This window comes from Eptatretus burgeri, chromosome 5 (assembly GCF_056783735.1).
Source record: "Eptatretus burgeri isolate ZD-2024b chromosome 5, Ebu_testis_v1, whole genome shotgun sequence".
Lineage (NCBI taxonomy): Eukaryota > Metazoa > Chordata > Myxini > Myxiniformes > Myxinidae > Eptatretus > Eptatretus burgeri.
In genome coordinates this window covers 100,696,274-100,715,093 of record NC_140965.1, presented here as the reverse complement: position 1 = coordinate 100,715,093, position 18,820 = coordinate 100,696,274, and the positions used below count along the sequence as shown (strand labels likewise).

General features: G+C 42.2%; 1 protein-coding gene across 1 annotated transcript in view; it reads left to right on the top strand.

Moving 5' to 3' along the window:
• Positions 1–18,820, top strand: part of LOC147027057 (uncharacterized) — a 70,840-nt gene that overhangs the window by 23,499 nt on the left and 28,521 nt on the right. Inside the window, exons 5-7 of the mRNA XM_085883185.1 lie at positions 16,357–16,797; positions 17,618–17,823; positions 18,237–18,575. Of these exons, the coding sequence (XP_085739311.1) occupies positions 16,357–16,797; positions 17,618–17,823; positions 18,237–18,575 (986 nt within the window). The remainder of the gene's footprint in view (positions 1–16,356; positions 16,798–17,617; positions 17,824–18,236; positions 18,576–18,820) is intronic.

Below are 18,820 nucleotides of genomic sequence, written 5' to 3'. Positions count from 1 at the left end.
AAATCCTGATGAACATATTTATGATATTCCATGTGGTGTAAGTGATTCAGGGATAGTAAGGGACGAGGAAGGAGTTGAAGAAACTGAGACAGAAGAATAGAGAGAAGAGGAGGAAAAGGAGAAGAGAGAGAGGAGGAGATGGAGAAGAGAGAGAAGAGAGACAAGGAGGAAGGAGAGGGAGAAGAGAGAGGAGAGAGAGAAGGAGGAGAGGGAGAAGAGAGAGAGAGAAGGAGGAGAGAGAGAAGAGAGAGAAGAGAGATAGAATGAGGAAAGAGAGAACAGAGAGAAGGAGGAAAGAGAGTAGAGAGAGGAAAGAGAGAGAATAGATAAATATAAAAATATGGAAACCGGTGAGATTAAAAAAAGATTGGAGGTATTACAGAAAATAAATGAATCTCAACGTTCCGAGGAGGAAAACAGAGAATTGACAAGTCTATTAGAAATATTTTCGACAAGACTATTGACATCGTTTTCAAGGGAAAGATATTGCCTTTAATTAAAGTTTTTCATTTTTTTTCTTAAATAAATGGAGTAGAGAGTGAAGACATTTCTGAGGATTCTTTATGTTTTAAAAATTTAGATTAAAATGTGCATGTTGGAAACTAAAAAGGTTTTCGCACTCTATAGGAATTTTTCTCATAAATAAATGAGTTATTGTCTCAAATGTAAAAAGAAAACTAATACGAAAAATATTTCATATTTTAAAAGTAAAAATAACAGGGTTATACAAAAAGGTATATGTTCGGTGTGAGGATCAAAAAAGAGTCAATTTATCTGCAAACACAAACGTGGAGGAGATATACAAAAGTTTTTATCAGAAGTAAATTTACAACTACTGGAATACCAGGGGAATTACATCTACCAGGGTATTCTTTCTGTGGTCCAGGCACAAACTTGGATAAAAGATTCGATGAGGCAGACAATCCTAAACCATGGAGTAAACCCATCAATAGAGTTGATGAAGTGTGCATGAGGCACGATATTGATTATCGGAATACCACAACTTTGGAAGAAAAGCATGAAGCCGATAGAGAAATGTTGTATAATTTGTCTCTGATACAAAATCCAACCTTGAGAGAAAAAGTTGATTGGTTCATCGTGAAGAAGATTATCAGTGCTAAATTGAAACTTGGGCTTGGATATTCAAAAAACTTATAGGCTCTAATGATATCATTAAGACTGAAGAACAATTAGCTGATGAATTACATAAACCAATATTCACAAAGTTTCATAGAAAGAAGGTTTATTCCAAGGAAGTTGATTATATCTGGTCCGCTGATTTGATTGAACTCAATAATGATAAGGGGTACAAGTATGCTTTAACCGTTATTGATTTGAGGAGTAGATACGCATGGGTTGTCCCTTTAAAAACCAAAACAGGTAATACTCTTATGTTAGCCTTTCAACAGATATTTAATAAAAGTAAGAGAAAACCTAAAAAATTGTGGACTAATGAGGGTAGAGAGTTTTATAACAAGACATTTATGAATTTTCTAAAAAATAACAGCATTATATTATACAGTACCTTTAATGAAGGAAAAGCCATTGTTATTGAGCACTTCACTCGCACTTTAAAAGAGAGACTATATAAAAAAATTCACACAACTCGGTTCTCAACAATGGTCATCTTTTATTCTGGATATTGTACATAAGTATAATGACACGATTCACACGTCAACGAATACCAAACCATCAGAAATATTTACAAAATTGTTGTTGTTCGTCTTTCGCCTGTTCCCGTTAGGGGTCTCCACAGCGGATCATCCATTATGATCCGCATACTGATATGGCACAGATTTTATGCCGGCTGCCCTTCCTGACGCAACCCTGGTCGCCTCTAATGACACAGGGATAAGGATTGGGTTTCGCCATGATTACGGGCTGCCCTACACCCTCTCATAGCGTGGCCCAGCGCAGAGCTCCCACCCTCAAGCGATCCTCCAACCCAACCCTCCGAGTAGCCGGATTACAGACGCACGCCACTACGCCCGGTAAACGTTTACAAAATTAGAATACGAAAAAAAGATTAATGTCAGACAACGAAGTTCAATGTTGGTGATATCGTAAGAATATATAGGTGGAAATCTCATTTTGAAAAAGGTTATACAACGCGATGGACAAATGAACTTTTAAAAATTGTTGATGTAATAGATACAGTTCCTTGGACTTATAAGATATACGATTTAGAAGGTGAAGAGATTTTTGGTTCATTTTATTCACAGGAATTACAAAAGACAAAACTAAGCAGATAATACTCATGGGAGCAATAGGTTGGCGCTTCACTCCCCTCTACTATACACCTTTATGAACACTCGAGGACCAAGTTGGAGGTGTATAACAGGTGGCATCTGCCGAGGGTTAAATTTAAAAAAAAATATATATATATATATATATATATATATATATATATATATATATATATATATATATATATATATATATATATATATATATATATATATATATATAGTGTGTCAAGAGGGACGTTCTTAAATCTGTGAACCCCAAACACAGAATCCTCAACTACATAGTCAAGGCTTAACTTTTGTTTGTTGGTGTGTGTAGTGTGTGTGTGTGTGTGTGTGTGTGTGTGTGTGTGTGTGTGTGTGTGTGTGTGTGTGTGTGTGTGTGTGTGTGTGTGTGTGTGTGTGTGTGTGTGTGTGTGTGTGTGTGTGTGTGTGTGTGTGTGTGTGTGTGTTGTACTGTACTGAAGTGGGAGATGCTTAGCAGGCAGACACGAGCGGAAGGACAGTCGAGCCGAGCTGTGTTGTACAAATGCGAGCGCGGGCGTACTCTGCCCGGCGGCTCCCCTTTATTCCGTATTCGGCACACTCACGAGCCGGGCGACTCCAGTATTACTACGACGCCTCAGACGGCGCGCACACCCTATATCCCTTGCAGATACGATAACCACCACGACCCCTCCTCCCATCATGCATCATCACCATGCCCCTCCCCATAGGCCCGCAGACTACACCACACTCCTCCCTTCTAAAAGTACGATTATTAAATGATCAGTAGTATAAGAAGCATAGACAACACGAAGAACCTCGGTATAATAATCATGCAAATAAAATGAAAACAGCGAAGTATAACAGCACATCACATCATATAATGCGTGGAAGCGAGCTACTGGAGAAGCACAGCAGCACTACGCAGCAAAAACGCCCCCAGGCAGACTTGAAACAGATAAACCTTTTGAGGCCGGACCCCCGCTGTCTGGAACCCGCGGCGCCACCGCCAGACCCAACCGACCTTGGTGGGGGCGCTGAACAGCACCCTTGGCTGGAAGCAACAAACACTCCCCAACCCCCACGCACCATAATCAGTTGAGATTCCACCGCATGGCCAAAACGGCCTTGAGCGCACCCAGAGAGCCACGCCCCAGGCGCCAGGCACGTCTGACCTCGCTGAAAGCAGAGGTGGGGGTAACGCCGACCAGCGCACGTGTCCCGGCTCCGAGTCGATCTCCGAGACCCACACGGCAGTTAGACGGTAGTAATTCCATTTAAACCCCACTTCAACCATAAGCTCGTTATAAATCAATAGGAATAACATTTGAACCATCGCGAATTCATTTTTCCATACAGCGCGCTTTTTTGATAACATCCCAGCACATGACAAAGCAACTACCTGCGGCCCGGGACAATGGACGGCCAACCCAACCTTTTTATTCGCCACCACCGCTCCTGAAGCCCCCACATCACATTGATCATAATCCAACTCCCATTGACTGATCTCCGCCACATCCACTTTCACACGAGAACTGCTGGCATTTATTTCAACAACATTAAACTGCATCACTAGAGCAAGGAAAAGCACATATGCCATGAACAACAACCCACAACCCACATCACGAGTCCGTTTCTTGGTTGCCGACTTGATGTTGCGACTCGCGACTCCCTCTAATGCCACGGGCTCACCGCCACCTGTTGAAGCTGCCTGAACAACACCGATGCGCATTGCCTCACGAACCCTGCCGAAGCGCGGGAACTCATCGCGAACGAAGCGCGGGAACTCATCGCGAGAGCTGATATGGCTCTCGCCGCTCCTGGAGCGCACATCATCGCCGCAGGCAGCAACGAACGGTGGCTCCCGCTGCATCGACGCGGCCCCCGCCGCCAGAGCCTCGCCCTCGGTACTCGATGAAGGTCTCGAAGAGAGCACTGGCACATCTGGAGGCACAAACCGGAACCCGTTCCGACCCAAAAGGGTCCGGCTCGCCGAGTCCGGCTCCTGCTCCGGCTCGCCGGCATCGTCATGTCCCGGCTGCAGGCTGATCTCCAGGTCACTGGGGTCCCGCTGCGGTGCCCCTTCGCTCCCGGTGCGACCGTGCTGCGGCGCCCCTTCGCTCCCGGTGCGACCGTGCTGCGGTGCGCGCCCTCGTCCCGCACCGCTAGGCGCGCGAGCACCCTGCGGCACTTGAGCCATCGCGCGGACTCCGGGCTGCGCGACCTGCGGCACTTGCGCGGTCACCGCGTGACCCTCGGGATTAGCCGCCATGCTCCAGCTGGAGCTACTCATTACGTCTTGGCCAGCAATGGCACGGACATCCGTGAGTGTCTGCTCGACAGATGAAGCAGTCCCGACCGCCAAGTCGAATGTGATGTCGGTCAACCGTAGGATGGCTGCTCGCAGACCAGAAATAAAACGATCTCTGAACCGTGCCGGACGCTCCTCTGACGTGAATTCGCACGGCACAGCCGAATGCGATGCGCAGCCAGCACGAGTGGACTCGATTCGACACCCGATCCATGCCTCGCTCACTTCCCCCCCCCCCTGCCACTGATCTTGTCATTTCCGGATCAATTGCAAGCAGGTTTCGACCCGGAACGGAAGGATCGCCTCGCACACCGCCATCTATGACCGTAAAAGTGGGCGATGACCCTCGGCCCACACACCGTAGACGACCTCGAGAGCCCAGACCGCCGTCCGAGTGATTGCATTGCCACGCTCGCCCACGACCCGCGCCGCAGACCGTGCGCATGGCCGTGCGTGCCTGGCCCATCGGGATGACCCCTAGACCATCGAGATCTCGGACATTCTCCAGAGCTTGCGCGACGTCCAACGCCGCGTTCGAGCCGAAACGCGTATCCTCGACAAAACGAACAGGAAAATGAACCAAACGAACGAACGTTGCCCACCCGACGTGGCCGAAGTCGATTCCGACGAAGGCGGGCACGCGTACGTTTGCCGTGCACCGACTCTTTGCCATGTATGTGCCGGCGAGACCTTTGGCTCCGTAGCTTGGAACCGCACGGGTCATTTGCCACCCTTACACACGCCGATCCGCAGATCCTCGTTCGCCAACTGTACTGTACTGAAGTGGGAGATGCTTAGCAGGCAGACATGAGCGGAAGGACAGTCGAGCCGAGCTGTGTTGTACAAATGCGAGCGCGGGCGTACTCTGCCCGGCGGCTCCCCTTTATTCCGTATTCGGCACACTCACGAGCCTGGCGACTCCAGTATTACTACGACGCCTCAGACGGCGCGCACACCCTATATCCCTTGCAGATACGATAACCACCACGACCCCTCCTCCCATCATGCATCATCACCATGCCCCTCCCCGTAGGCCCGCAGACTACACCACACGTGTGTGTGTGTGTGTGTGTGTGTGTGTGTGTGTGTGTGTGTGTGTGTGTGTGTGTGTGTGTGTGTGTGTGTGTGTGTGTGTGTGTGTGTGTGTGTGTGTGTGTGTGTGTGTGTGTGTGTGTGTGTGTGTGTGTGTGTGTGTGAGAGAGAGAGATAATATAACAGGGAGCATAATCAACCCCATCCCTAACCCACCCTTACCCACCCTTACCCACACATTCAAAATCTCAACCCCAACCCAAACCCACCCTAACCCTCACATTCAAAATCTCAACCCCAAACCTCACCCACCCTAACCCTCACTTTCAAAATCGCAAACCCACCCTAACCCTCACATTCAAAATCACAACCCCAACGCAAACCCGCCCTAACCCTCACATCCAAAATCTCAACCCCAACCCAACCCTCACCCAACACAATATCTTTTTTAAATACGTATTTCAACAATATATATTTTTTCTTTTTTTATGTTTTTTTCTCTTCTTCCACTTCTGTCTTTTAAGGCTTTCAGGTTTGATGAAGTAGAAAGGGGGAGTAAGAACCTTCCTGCACTTTTTTCCCAGAACTTTCTTGAAATTTCTCTCATCAAGCACCATCCAACAAAGAACTACATCGATAGGTTTAGATCCCCAAGAGCCTTCTTGGTGGAAACCACATTTCAAGTCTCCAAAATAAACCTAACTTTCCAAGTCTTCAAGGTATAACCACATTCCTGTTGAGTTTCCAAGATATGCATCACATTGTGAGTTATCAAGCCAGAACCCACATTTCAAGTCTCCAAAATAAAACCAAGTTACAAAGTCTCCAAGGGATAACTCATTTCCTGATTTTTTTCAAATTTGTGAGTCTCCTAGGTAGGTTCCATATTTCGAACCATCTTGGCAGAACCCTTTTCCCGAGTCTCCAAGGTAGTTATTCAAACCATCAAGGCAGAACTCATTTACTGATTGTTTCAAAATTTGTGAGTCTCCAAGGTAAAACTTGTATTCTGGTTCATCAAGGTATAACTTGTTCAGTGGGTATTGTCTTGATAACTCACAATGAGAACTATTGCTGTAAAACTCCTTTTCAGGATTTTGCTGGTCTCCAAGGTATATCTCTTTGGTTGGGTCATCAGGGTTAAGCTCATTCTGTGGGTCTTGGTCGCTCACAAGGTCTTCAACCAAACCAACAATTTCGTCCCAAGTTGTGGCAAAAGCAGTATTTTCATTTTGTATTTCTGATACAATTTCCTGTGAGAGAAAATATTAATGTATTAATTAAGTGATTTAATTATTAAATGATTATATGCTTAAACCAAACTCTGTAAATAGGAAAATAAAATCTTACCTCAATAGATAAGAGGTTTGAATCCAGTTCATCAACTTGAAGGTTTAGTTCCATACAAGTAGTAGAACTCCAAAGAACTCCAAAGTCATCCCACTCAAGATCAGAACAGCAGTCCATTCTCAGTAAAAGTAAAAATGTTTAAATTCAGTCTGGGTTTCAAGCCTTTATATATAGAAAGACTGGTGGGTGTGGTTTCCTTTGGAAATTCCCTGGGCATATAACATTCTAGAATTTTCTAATGAATTGTTTGTGAGTCAGAGATTAACTGGAAATGATGTAAGAGTAGGTGGTCCTCACAAAAAGGGTGGGGTTTAGTAAAACTGGGCGGGGTTATGAAAATTGGGCGTGGCTTATGAAAAGTGTCTCATGAAAAGTGGCTGGGGCTTAAGAAAAAAGGGGCGTGGATTATGAAGAAAGTGGGCGTGGCTTATGAAAAATAATCTGAGGCTCAGGATGTGATCAAACAAGAGCATTAAGAGAAGTTTATCATTTTATCTCTGCTCAACAAAAATATTTAGACCAAGAACTAAGTTCTAAAATAATATTTGTGAACATACTCGATTGTGATGAATGTAATTGGAAAATTAATTTATTACCTCAAATAGAACATAATCAAATATTTGTTGGATTACTCTTTGAGTGGAGTAAGTAATGGGGCAGAGATCAATCTCTTCTTTTGACCCCATGGACGAAGTCAGAGGGGGAGAGAAAATCATTCTCCTCTTTTGACCAAATAAGCTTTGAGCAAGAAAGCTTCCCCTATTAATTTGTATGAGGGTTTTTGGCCCTGAGATGGTCTCAATTTAACATGAGCTTGTAGGGCAGAAAATCTTACTCCTCTTTTTGTCCTGATGGGTCTCGAGTCAGAGAGTTCTCTGTATACATTTGTATGGGGGGGAGGGGGGGAGGAGGAATCAGTCTCCTGTTTCGGGGTTTTCGGGGTTCAATTCATGGAGTTTTCCCTATTTTCCTCATTCATTTGCACGGATGTCTCAGACATCTCATTAATCTACTACTCACACGTCTATCTCAATGGCATCTAGCATTGTCAAAATCGAGCCAATCTGGAAGGCCCTAGGTGAGGAGAGAGCCCAGGCATTGCCAGCCTTCCACGCATTCACAGATGCCGATAATACTGGGCAGTTCACTCGACATGGTAAGACAAAGTGGTTCCAGTGCTACTTGAAGGCCGATGACGACATGGTAGATGCCTTTGCTATGCTCTGTAAGGATGCTGAACTGTCAGAGGACCTATACACAACTTTACCAAGATTTGTCTGTTCAGGTTATTGTCCAAGTGGTGTCAATATTTCCAGCATCCCTGAACTTCGGTGGCATCTCTTCTGTAAGAACATGGCTGAGAATGACAAGTTACCACCAACTGTCGGTGCACTGAGGCAGCATATCATGCGGGTACAAATCCAGGCATACGTTTGGGGTCAAGCAGCAATTTCTCAGCAAACATTTCTTGTTCCATTAAAGAATGGCTTCCACAAGGACACGAGTGGTCAACTCAAACCGACAACAACAGACATTCTCCCTGCACCAAAGGCAATTATCGAGATGATAAGGTGCCAGTGCAAGACAGAATGTTCATCACAGAGATGTTCCTGCAGGGCCAAGAACTTAACATGCACCGATCTTTGCATGTGCTGCACTTCGTGTGAGAATGACGAGGACTCAAACATTGAACGGCATGACCAGGATAGTGATGATGACGATGGCAATGATGAGTGACATAAGAGACAGTGATGCCAATTGGCTACAAACTCATATTTGACATTAAGTACATTTCACTGATCACCATATTCATGCATTACTTGTTTCAAGATTTGAAAGCAATACATTAAATAAATGGTAATTTGACAAAATGATTGCAGTTTCCATGGCAACGATTGCTCAAAATACAGATATATGTATTCTATATTAAGAACTGTCCTCTAGTTAACAATTATGCATCATCAGTTGCTTGCTTGCGATTAATTTTGAATTTTCAGAGCTGAAATTAAAAAAAGGGTTTTTACCCCAAAACGACCTATTTGACCACATTATATGCATTGAAAAATGTGAACCGTGGATTTTCTGTTTTGGTATTGTTTAAGCTTTCCAAAAATGTTGGGGTTAGCTACTCTCCAAAAAATCCCAACGAACGTCAAATTTTGGACACAAGGAACCTGACGACAGAGTGCTTGTCACACTCCTCATGTTTCGATATTCCGGCTGGTCACATCACGTGCCTTGTGGTTGAGTGGTTTGCATTAGCAGGAACAATTGTCTGGGTGGCAGACAGATGGTTGTTCTGTGTGTATTGTGCAGTTTTACCATGTGAGATATAATCTGTGGTGATGCTCACCATAATAGTCAGGAGGTGTTTGTGATACATATATTTTCCAGGGGAGGGGGGTATGGGCTTGATATAAAGCACACAACATCAACCACACAACACCCCTTGCAAGACCCCCACCAACAGCACTCCGTACACATGCACACAATCACCCATCAATGCTCAAACAACCTAAACGTCCTGCCGACATCCCGATACCCCTCTATCTCCATAACCTCCAGGTACCTATCTAATTCCAATTTAAACTTATCTACTGTTTCTGCTGCCACTTCCTTTCCAGGGAGACCATTCCATGCATTAACTACTCTCTGAGTATAAGTCTTACTACCACCTTAACTCTCCTCTTCTTTACTCTGAGGCTATGTCCCCTGGTTCGATCACTGTCTACTCTGTTGAATAATTCATCTGCACTTATTTTGGGGTAGTCAATCTAGTCTATCTACCCTTATTATCAGTATTTCCGTCGATATGTTTGTCTGTCTGTTGGGTAGTCCATGTAGTCGAAAAAAATCTCAATTTTTTTTGAGATTTTCTTTTTTTCTATGCTTATTATTGGATGCTCTGAGAGCACCCTTATTCTGGAAATTTCCAACTGTCTGTCTGTCTGCGAAACTTTGGTCAAGCCTCAGGGCTAAACCACTCAACCGATTCCAATGAAATTTGGTAGGTAGGACCAATATTTCTGGGAAACGTGTCCTTTCGAATATGGGACCCTGGGCCCCAGCAACGGCAGAGCAACGGCCCTTTAAAGTGGTCAAAAAATTGAAATAAATAGATGAATAAATAAATCGAAAAATCGAAGCTTAGAGTTCTGTGCGCAATCTATCTCGCTCCCTTCATGCCAATTTGCAGCCCTAACAAAAAATATTTGTAGGAGGAGATAGGATTTGGGCGAGTCCATGTCGAACATTTCAGAAACGGTTAATTGCAAATATCTCTAAGAGAAAGAGTCTGATTTTGATGAAACTTGGGTGAAATGTGTACAATGTGGCTAGCATGTACACAAAAATGAATGGTTGCTATGCACACCCCCGTTGGTTAGCAACAGCTAAAAAAACTTTATCGTACATTGTACACTTATTGTGGACTGTACAAAAAAAATCAATACCTCCGAAACTGGACCTCCGAGGGACCTGTTCTTTTTTGTGCCCAAGGAGAATGTCTTACAGCATCATATAAAAAATAAAATCTTTAGCGAATAAATAAATGGAATGACCAGGGCTGCCATTTGTTAGAGTCTCTTTGGAAACATGCCTGAAATTTCACAAGGCGGGTTTCTGGGCGCAAACTAAGAGGGCTGTGATAATCATATTTATTGTGCTAAATTGATTGATAGCATGTACATGAATATCGGCTCGTCGCCTCGGCCAGTTTCCATCTAGAGCAAACAGCCATGTCGCCTACCGGCTTGTCAGTATTTATAATTGCGATTTCAGTTAATACAATGGCGATTTCGATGAAACTTGGCTGGTAGGTTCATACCATGACCTAGTTGTGTGCAAATGAGAACCGTTGCTATGGACACCACCGTTGCCTAGCAACGGAACTTGGAAATTTTGAAAAATCATAAAAAATAATTTTTTTGAAAATCAAAAATCGGGCCACGAGCGACTGTGGGCAGTACATTCAGCCATATTGTCAAAAAATTTCAGCCGGATCCTACGAAAACTGTCGGAGAAGATAGATTTTGAATGAACCCTGGTCGAAAACAATAAAAAAACGAAGTTCGTTATATGTCAGAGACTATGAGTCAGACAAGCCGGAAGGCGACATGGCTGCTCGCTCGCGCAAAACATATCTCCTCCTGCAAATATTTTTTGTTCGGGCTGCAAATTGGCATGAACGGAGCTAGATAGATTGCACACAGAACTCTAAGCTTCTATTTTTCGTTTTTTTTTTTTGATTTTTTTCGATTTTTTTGACCACTTTAAAGGGCCGTTGCTAGGGCCCAGGGTCCCATATTCGAAAGCACACGATTCCCAGAAATATTGGTCCTACCTACCAAATTTCATTGGAATCGGTTGAGTGGTTTAGCCCCGAGGCTTGACCAAAGTTTCGCGGACAGACAGATGGAAATGTCCAGAATAAGGGTGCTCTAAGAGCAGCCAATATACATGAAACTGGTATGGTAGGTTCACGGTATGTCCTAGTTATGTGTGAGAAAGAACCGTTGCCATGGACCCCTCCGTTGCCTAGCAACGGCCGAAAAACCTCTAAATGTGGGGGTATTTTAACGAAAAAACAATCTGCAGCATTAACCTTTGAAGCTAGAATCATGAATTTTCTTGTGCTTAATCCTCAGGTCATTCCCCATTGAATGGGCCCATCACGTCAGGTTCTATTGGGTAGTCGACTACCCATGTCCGCCTACCGGCTTGTCTGTCTGTATGTATGACTGTTCGGTCCAGTGCTCCATTAATACAATGGCGATTTCGATGAAACTTGGTTGGTATGCTCATACCATGACCTAGTTGTGTGCAAATGAGAACCGTTGCTATGGACCCATCCGTTACCCAGCAACGAACCTTTGAAATTTTCAAAAAAATCTCAAAAATTAATTTTTTCGAAAATCAAAAATCGGGCCACAAGCGACTGTGGGCATTACATTCAGCCATAGTGTCAAAAATTTCCAGCCGGATCCTATGATAACTTTTGGATAAGATAGACTTTGAATGAACCCTGGTCGAAAACAATAAAAAAACGAAGTTCGTTATATCTCAGAGACTATGAGTCAGATATATATGAAACTGATATGCTAGGTTCATGGTATGTCCTAGTTATGCGTGAGTAAGAACCGTTGCTATGGACGCTTTTGTTGGCTCGTAACGGCTGAAAAACGGCTAAATTCGACTTGATTGACTACCCATGTCCGCCTACCGGCTTGTATCTCTACCTTTCATTATCTTAAACATCTCCATCATATCTCCTCATAACTGCATCCTTTCTCGTGTATGAAGCCCTGCCTCATTCAGCCACTCCTCATAGCTGAGTCTAGCTAGGCCCGGATTCAATCTAGTGGCCCTGCGCTGAACCCCCTCGATGGTATCTACATCCTTCCTGAGTGGTGGTGACTAAAACTACACACAATATTCTACATGTGGCTCTCACTAAATTCCTGAACAATGTTAACACCACCTCTTTTGATTTATAAATGATCCCCCTCCGAATAAAACCTTAACCCCTATTTGCTCTAACTACAGCTGCCTGGCAGTGTGCTCCCTGCCTACCTCCCATATCTATTACCACCCCCAGATCCTTCTCCTGTGTGACACACTCCAAAATTACCACTTACATCCTGTAATCTCTATTTTCATTGTTCTTTCCCATCCGCAACACCTTACACTTGCTCAGGTTAAATTCCATCTACCAATCTTTTGCCCAATCTATACATGTATCAATACTTTCCTGAATCTGATCACCACCCCCTCTGCGATCCACCTGACCTCCAAGCTTTGTGTCATCTGCAAATTTGGAAAGGTTACTCTTCATCCCATTATCCAAATCGTTGATGTAAATGATGAATTTAATGGTCCGAGTACTGATCCTTGAGGTACCCACTACTTACATCCTTCCAGCAAGACATCTTCCAACTCACAGTCACACTTTGCTTCCAAGCACTAAGCCAGTTTGCAATCCAATTAGCTACCTGACCAGCGACTCCACAAGCCCTCACTTTGGCAAACAACCTCCTATGTGGTATCTTATCAAATGCCTTCTTAAAGTCTAGATATACTATCTCCACTGCCTTTCCCTCATCCACCCAATCAGACACTGCTTCATAGAATTCTAAAAGATTGGTTTGACAGGAAATACCTTTGCTAAACCCATGCTGACTACCTTTAATTAGTTTGTATTTTTTAAATGGTTCCTCATCTGGTTCTTAATTAATTCTCCAACACCTACCCCACAACTGAAGTCAAACTAACCGATCTATAGTTTCCCAATTATTCTCTGGATCCTTGCTTAAATAATGGTGTTACATTTGCTACTCTCCAATCCTCCGGTACCTGTCCTAACTCCAAGGAACTATTGAAAATATCCGTTAACATCTCGCTTACCTGCTCAGCCACCTGCTTCAATACTATCGGTTACATATTATCTGGCCCCCATAGCCTTATCTTCTCTTACATCAGTGCTACTCAAAGTGGTGGTACGCAGACCGGTGCCGGTACGCGAGTCATCGACTGCCGGTCCACGGCGAGTTTCCAGTTTCACATTTTATAATATATAACATGTAATGTATAAAATGAAAATGTATAAAATCTTGAAAAATAATATATTTAAGCTGACAAATTCAAAATACGAGAGAGAGAAGTCTGTCAACGTTGGAAGTTATACCAGAACCGAACGTGAAGGTAATATTATTTGAATTTCAGCGGAGTTGCCAGGTGGTGCGCTTTTGTTTTTGCCAAAATGGATGTAATTATAATTGTGCAGTTGTCATGATGTGTTTATAATAACTATGTTTGAAGGCTTTGCTAGTTTGATTTTTAATAATTTTTTTTTTAAATATTGGACTACTGTATTACTCGTTTACAAAATAAATATAAAACAATGTGTCAACTTTTATTATATTCATTATATTTTAATATTTTTCCGGGATAAATTAATATTACCACGGATGTTCAAACAATATTTTCTCGGATCATAAACAAATAATATTATGGCACAAATATGGTAGCGGTCCCTGGCACATTGGAAAAAAAAAAAACCTGCTGGTCCTCTACATCAGATAGTTTGAGAAGCACTGTCTTATATTACCTAGTTGTCCCTTTACTTCCTCCACTCCAACCTGGATCTTCTGTAAAAGCCCTTCTTCATCACCTTCATTGATACTCTCAGATATTGGTAATTATCCTGACTGTTCTTGTGTAAAAGTTGAAGAAAAATACCTGTTTAATAAGCCTGCCATCTCACTTTCATCACTAACCACTCTCCTGGTGCTATTCCTCAATGGGCCCACACTGGTCCTAACCAGTTCTTTTCCCTTGATATACTTAAATAATGCCTTGCTGTTATGTTTAATATTCTTCGTGATGTAAGATTTATCTTTGGAATGATTTTCAATTTTGTTTGACTGTCAGCAGGGAGAAAGCATATAATTTTTTTTACCTTACCCCTCAGAGAGCATGCGTGATTGGGACGAGAGCCCATACAATTTGCCAAATTCATAGCCAAAGTACTGCTAAACATCAGGTTTGTTGCAATTCACGTTTCAGTGTTCAAAATATAACATTCAATTTCAATCAAGTAGTTCCTCGATCATAGACTAATGTGAACCAAGCGCTTCACTCTGCTTTTCGCTTCGTGCACAGGGTAATAACTGAAATGTCATGATTTGTAGTAAAATACCATCGTGCAATACATCGATGAAGTTTCAAATGCATGCGTTTTTTTTTTCAAATAATCGAGTAATCTGTAGATCTAAAAAAACGAGTTCCACCAGTAATGTTTCCATCCATCCATTTGGAGCATACTCTGTGCAGTGCATTGTTGCTGCCTAAGCTGTCTCCTTGGCTATTGGGGACAATCCTGGATGGGTCATCACTCTGACACAGGATACCAGCAAGCTGGCACTCATTTTGCTGACCTCGGAAGGATGACAGGCAGAGTCAACCCCACCTGGTATTAATTCAACAGCCGAGCGGGATTTGAACTCAAGATCTAAGGATCCCAAGCCAACATCAGGCATAGTAATGTTTAAAGAGCAGACAACACATAAGTTCTACCTATTTGCCTTTATAATAATCTCTATTTCGAATTTGTTCTGTTTAAATATACAAATTCACTTTGTCTATTTAAATATACAAATTCCAAATGAATGAAATTCTTCCAACGAGCTTTCAAAACATTTAATTACCTCCACCACTGAAGGTGGATGGTGGTAGTGTTTTCACCACTGTCTGTCTGTTTATCTGTGAGCAGGATGTCTCAAAAAAGTAGCGCTCAAAATTTTGTGAACTGGTTGGGTGTGTGACAAGGAAGAATTGATTAGATTTTGGTGAAGATCCCAATCCGATGATTTTTAAAGTGATCACCATTGAGAAATATGCCCCAAAACGATATTATATACAAACAGCACAATCATGATATATATATATATATATATATATATATATATATATATATATATATATATATATATATATATATATATATATATATATATATATATATATATATATATATATATAGACGATATATATATATATATATATATATATATATATATATATATATATATATATATATATATATATATGTACACACTCTATATATATATATATGTACACACTCTATATATATATATATATATATATATATATATATATATATATATATATATATATATATATATATATATATATATATATATATATATATATATATACTGTATATATAGACGATATATAGCGTGATCTCAAAAAGTTGGGGACGGATTTGAATGAAACTTGGTGGATGAGTTTATTAAGTGACAAGAACAAGGCGATTATGTCTTGGGTAAAGCATGGATGCAGATCCAGCCCATCAGTGGGATACAAAACGTAAACTGTTCAGCCTGGTGAAGGTGTGTGCTGTCACGATTGTCATTGTAGTTTCTACCTTATCTATCAAGGAACTATGAATACAATCAAGATTAGTTCTCTGGAGATGAGACCTTGAGATTTCAGAACAGATAATTTCATAAACCGTGAACAAAATTTGGACGGTTCAATTATTTGCCTGTATGGAAGAAGATTTGAGATGATGAGTCGTGGTCAGATTGTGAAAAATGTTTTGTTGAAGTGAAACCTTTTATTCTTGAAAATGTAATTGGTGTAAAAAAAACAAGTTGAATATGTTTACTTGTAGATTAAATTATGGGTTCCAATATGAAATGTTGAACAGTATTCTATGCATCATTGTGTAATACAGCATCCCACTCTCAAAATGTGATTGGCACCTATCTTTTTCCTCCCAAATTTTCATGAATAGGATGACAAAATGAGATATGCCTCATATCATATCATATGTTGACAATGACAGTGGTAATAATATTTTTTTTATCTTTGTTGCACTTCCCTTTCCCTTTCCCCGGTCTTTTGCAGAGGCATGGTTTACCTTGGGCTCACGTGGGGGTAGTATGAAAAGGGGTGTTTACACAGTGCCCATTTCGATCTATGATCGTGGAGGGACCGGAGGTTCACAGGATCTCACTCTTTGTGTGTGTCGCTGTGAGGGGGGCATCTGTCCACCGAGTGAACTTGAGCTTCTCTCATTGAGTCCGTCTGGCATTGTTTATGCCCCACCAACAATTCCATTGCCTTCTTCTGGTAGTTTAGCTTTTACGGGGTTACAGATCCCACCACCTCCAATTGCTGCAATTCCACCAGTCTCCTTCAACCCTTTGATTGGACCTCAACTTCCACCTGGTGCAGAGACTGTGATTTATGGAAGTCCCAACATACCTCATACATGGGGCTACAGTGGACCAAATCACTCTGCAGTTGTGGGTGGAGTGCTGGCCTGCTTGTCATTGCTTGTATTCGGTAAGCTATCAGTGGTGTATTTCATTTACCACTGGTACAATCAGTACTTTTGTATTCTTTGACAATCAACCACTGAGGAGTAAACTGGGCTGTCCAACATGATGAAAGTTCTGAGTCAAAGGGTTTTGAAGGTGAAGCTCCCATTTAGAATCTTGTTCAAATCTCACTGAACCAAGATCATTATCAGCCTCAAGTATTTTATTGAAAATTGTCACCAAAAACACCAAAGTGCACTCACTTTGAAAGAGTAGAGTAAGGTTGGGCAAGAGCACATGACAGTAAAGTTCGGGTAAGATGTACTGTACTACCAACCCTGGTGTTTCACATGCAGGTCAAGGCATCGATACGTGTCCCATCCATCGGAAGGACATGGAGCCGGAGGATGCTCACCACCGCAGAACCCCACATCTCCCTCAATCTTTTGGTGTCGTTGATTGAACATTTTTTCACTTGAAATTACCCACGATACTGTTAGCCATTTGGTGGAGACATTCAGAATACTGAGTCAATAACAAGGACCAAGAAGAATGTGGTTGTATGTTGAGGGGTGGGAAGACAATTGGCATGGAATCTTAATGCACATTTCCTGCCAGGGACATATTGCTCCACCTTACTCTACCTTAGTGCCGTTAACTCCATATGGCAATGGATGTGAGATCATCCCGTTTACTTCTCAGAGGCTCAATTGTAATGCTGTGCTTGGTTCTATACTCCTGCACCCTCCCTCTTTTCACAACTCTTCACTCCATATTTAATGATTGCTTATTTAACAAAAGCTATTGAGTACTCTCGTCACCTCCACAACCTTCTTGTTTTATAGCGCTTATTGGTGGCCTCTACTGCCTTCAGAAACGAGGTTCCACTCCACAATTTAACAACCTCCTGCTATACACCAAAGAGATGAATGGAAAAAAGAGAGGCTCGGGGCTGGGCCTGAGAAAAGGGGGTAGTATGGGGATGGTCGGAGGGTGCTCAGTGGGCTCCATCTGCGCATACAATGACGAAGGAGGTGGACAGGCAAACATGGTAACTGTCACTTTTGAGGAGCATGCAATGTACATTGATAATGGTAAAATGATTTTAAATTACAATACAATGTTTAACCTAACTGTACTGATATGCTGGTTATTATTACTTTGATAATTATTTTTGATCAGCGTGTCAATATTTTTTTAATATTTGTAAGGACATGCAAAGATCCGGCATAGACCTGTGGACAACCACTCGGGCCTTTTTGGCTTTTCCGAATGATAAGGGTGGGAGGTTTCCTAAAGTAAATATCAATTGAAACACATTTCCTTCAATCCATTTGATTCTCACTCAAATCATCTAATCGAGTGAAACCATCAATCTCTGGTCCTAAATTGCAAATACGACTCAATTTTTTTTTTCACTGAATAGCGCTTGACAAGTGAATTTACACAATGTGGGTATTTCAGGACAATGTGGTATTATGTGAAACCTTGACGAAGACCAATATGCAACGTTCCACTGGATCACTTTCTGGGCCTAAAATAGCTCTGGGTGAGGTGGTCTCATCCGATCCAGCACATCCAATCAACACTCATCTGTCGAGGGTGTCCAGTCGCAGTTCCCACCACAGCCTTTCGCCCTTTCACTTTGATGTGTACAAACATGATCCAGCTCCTATTTTGGGATCTGCAGATTTTATTGGTGCTTCGCCTTCCTTCCTTCATGGATCTTCACGAGTTATGGACTCCAGATTGAGGCCGATATATGACTGCCACTGGCTTGATGCTGCCCCCAGTCCTGAACAGGTATGTCAATTATTCATCTCAACTTTTGAAATCATATTATGGAGGCTCAAAAATAATTACAATTGTATTATTCTTATATATAGATATATAACAGTATTCAAAATCACCCTTTCGCTGTTGTGCTGACTCAATCCCATGTCCTAAAATGGCATTGCCATGTGGATTTTAAAGAGTGTGTTTTGCCTGCTACTCAAACACAATCCTTGCTGCAACACAAACAGTTAATTTTTTAGTCAGAAATCACT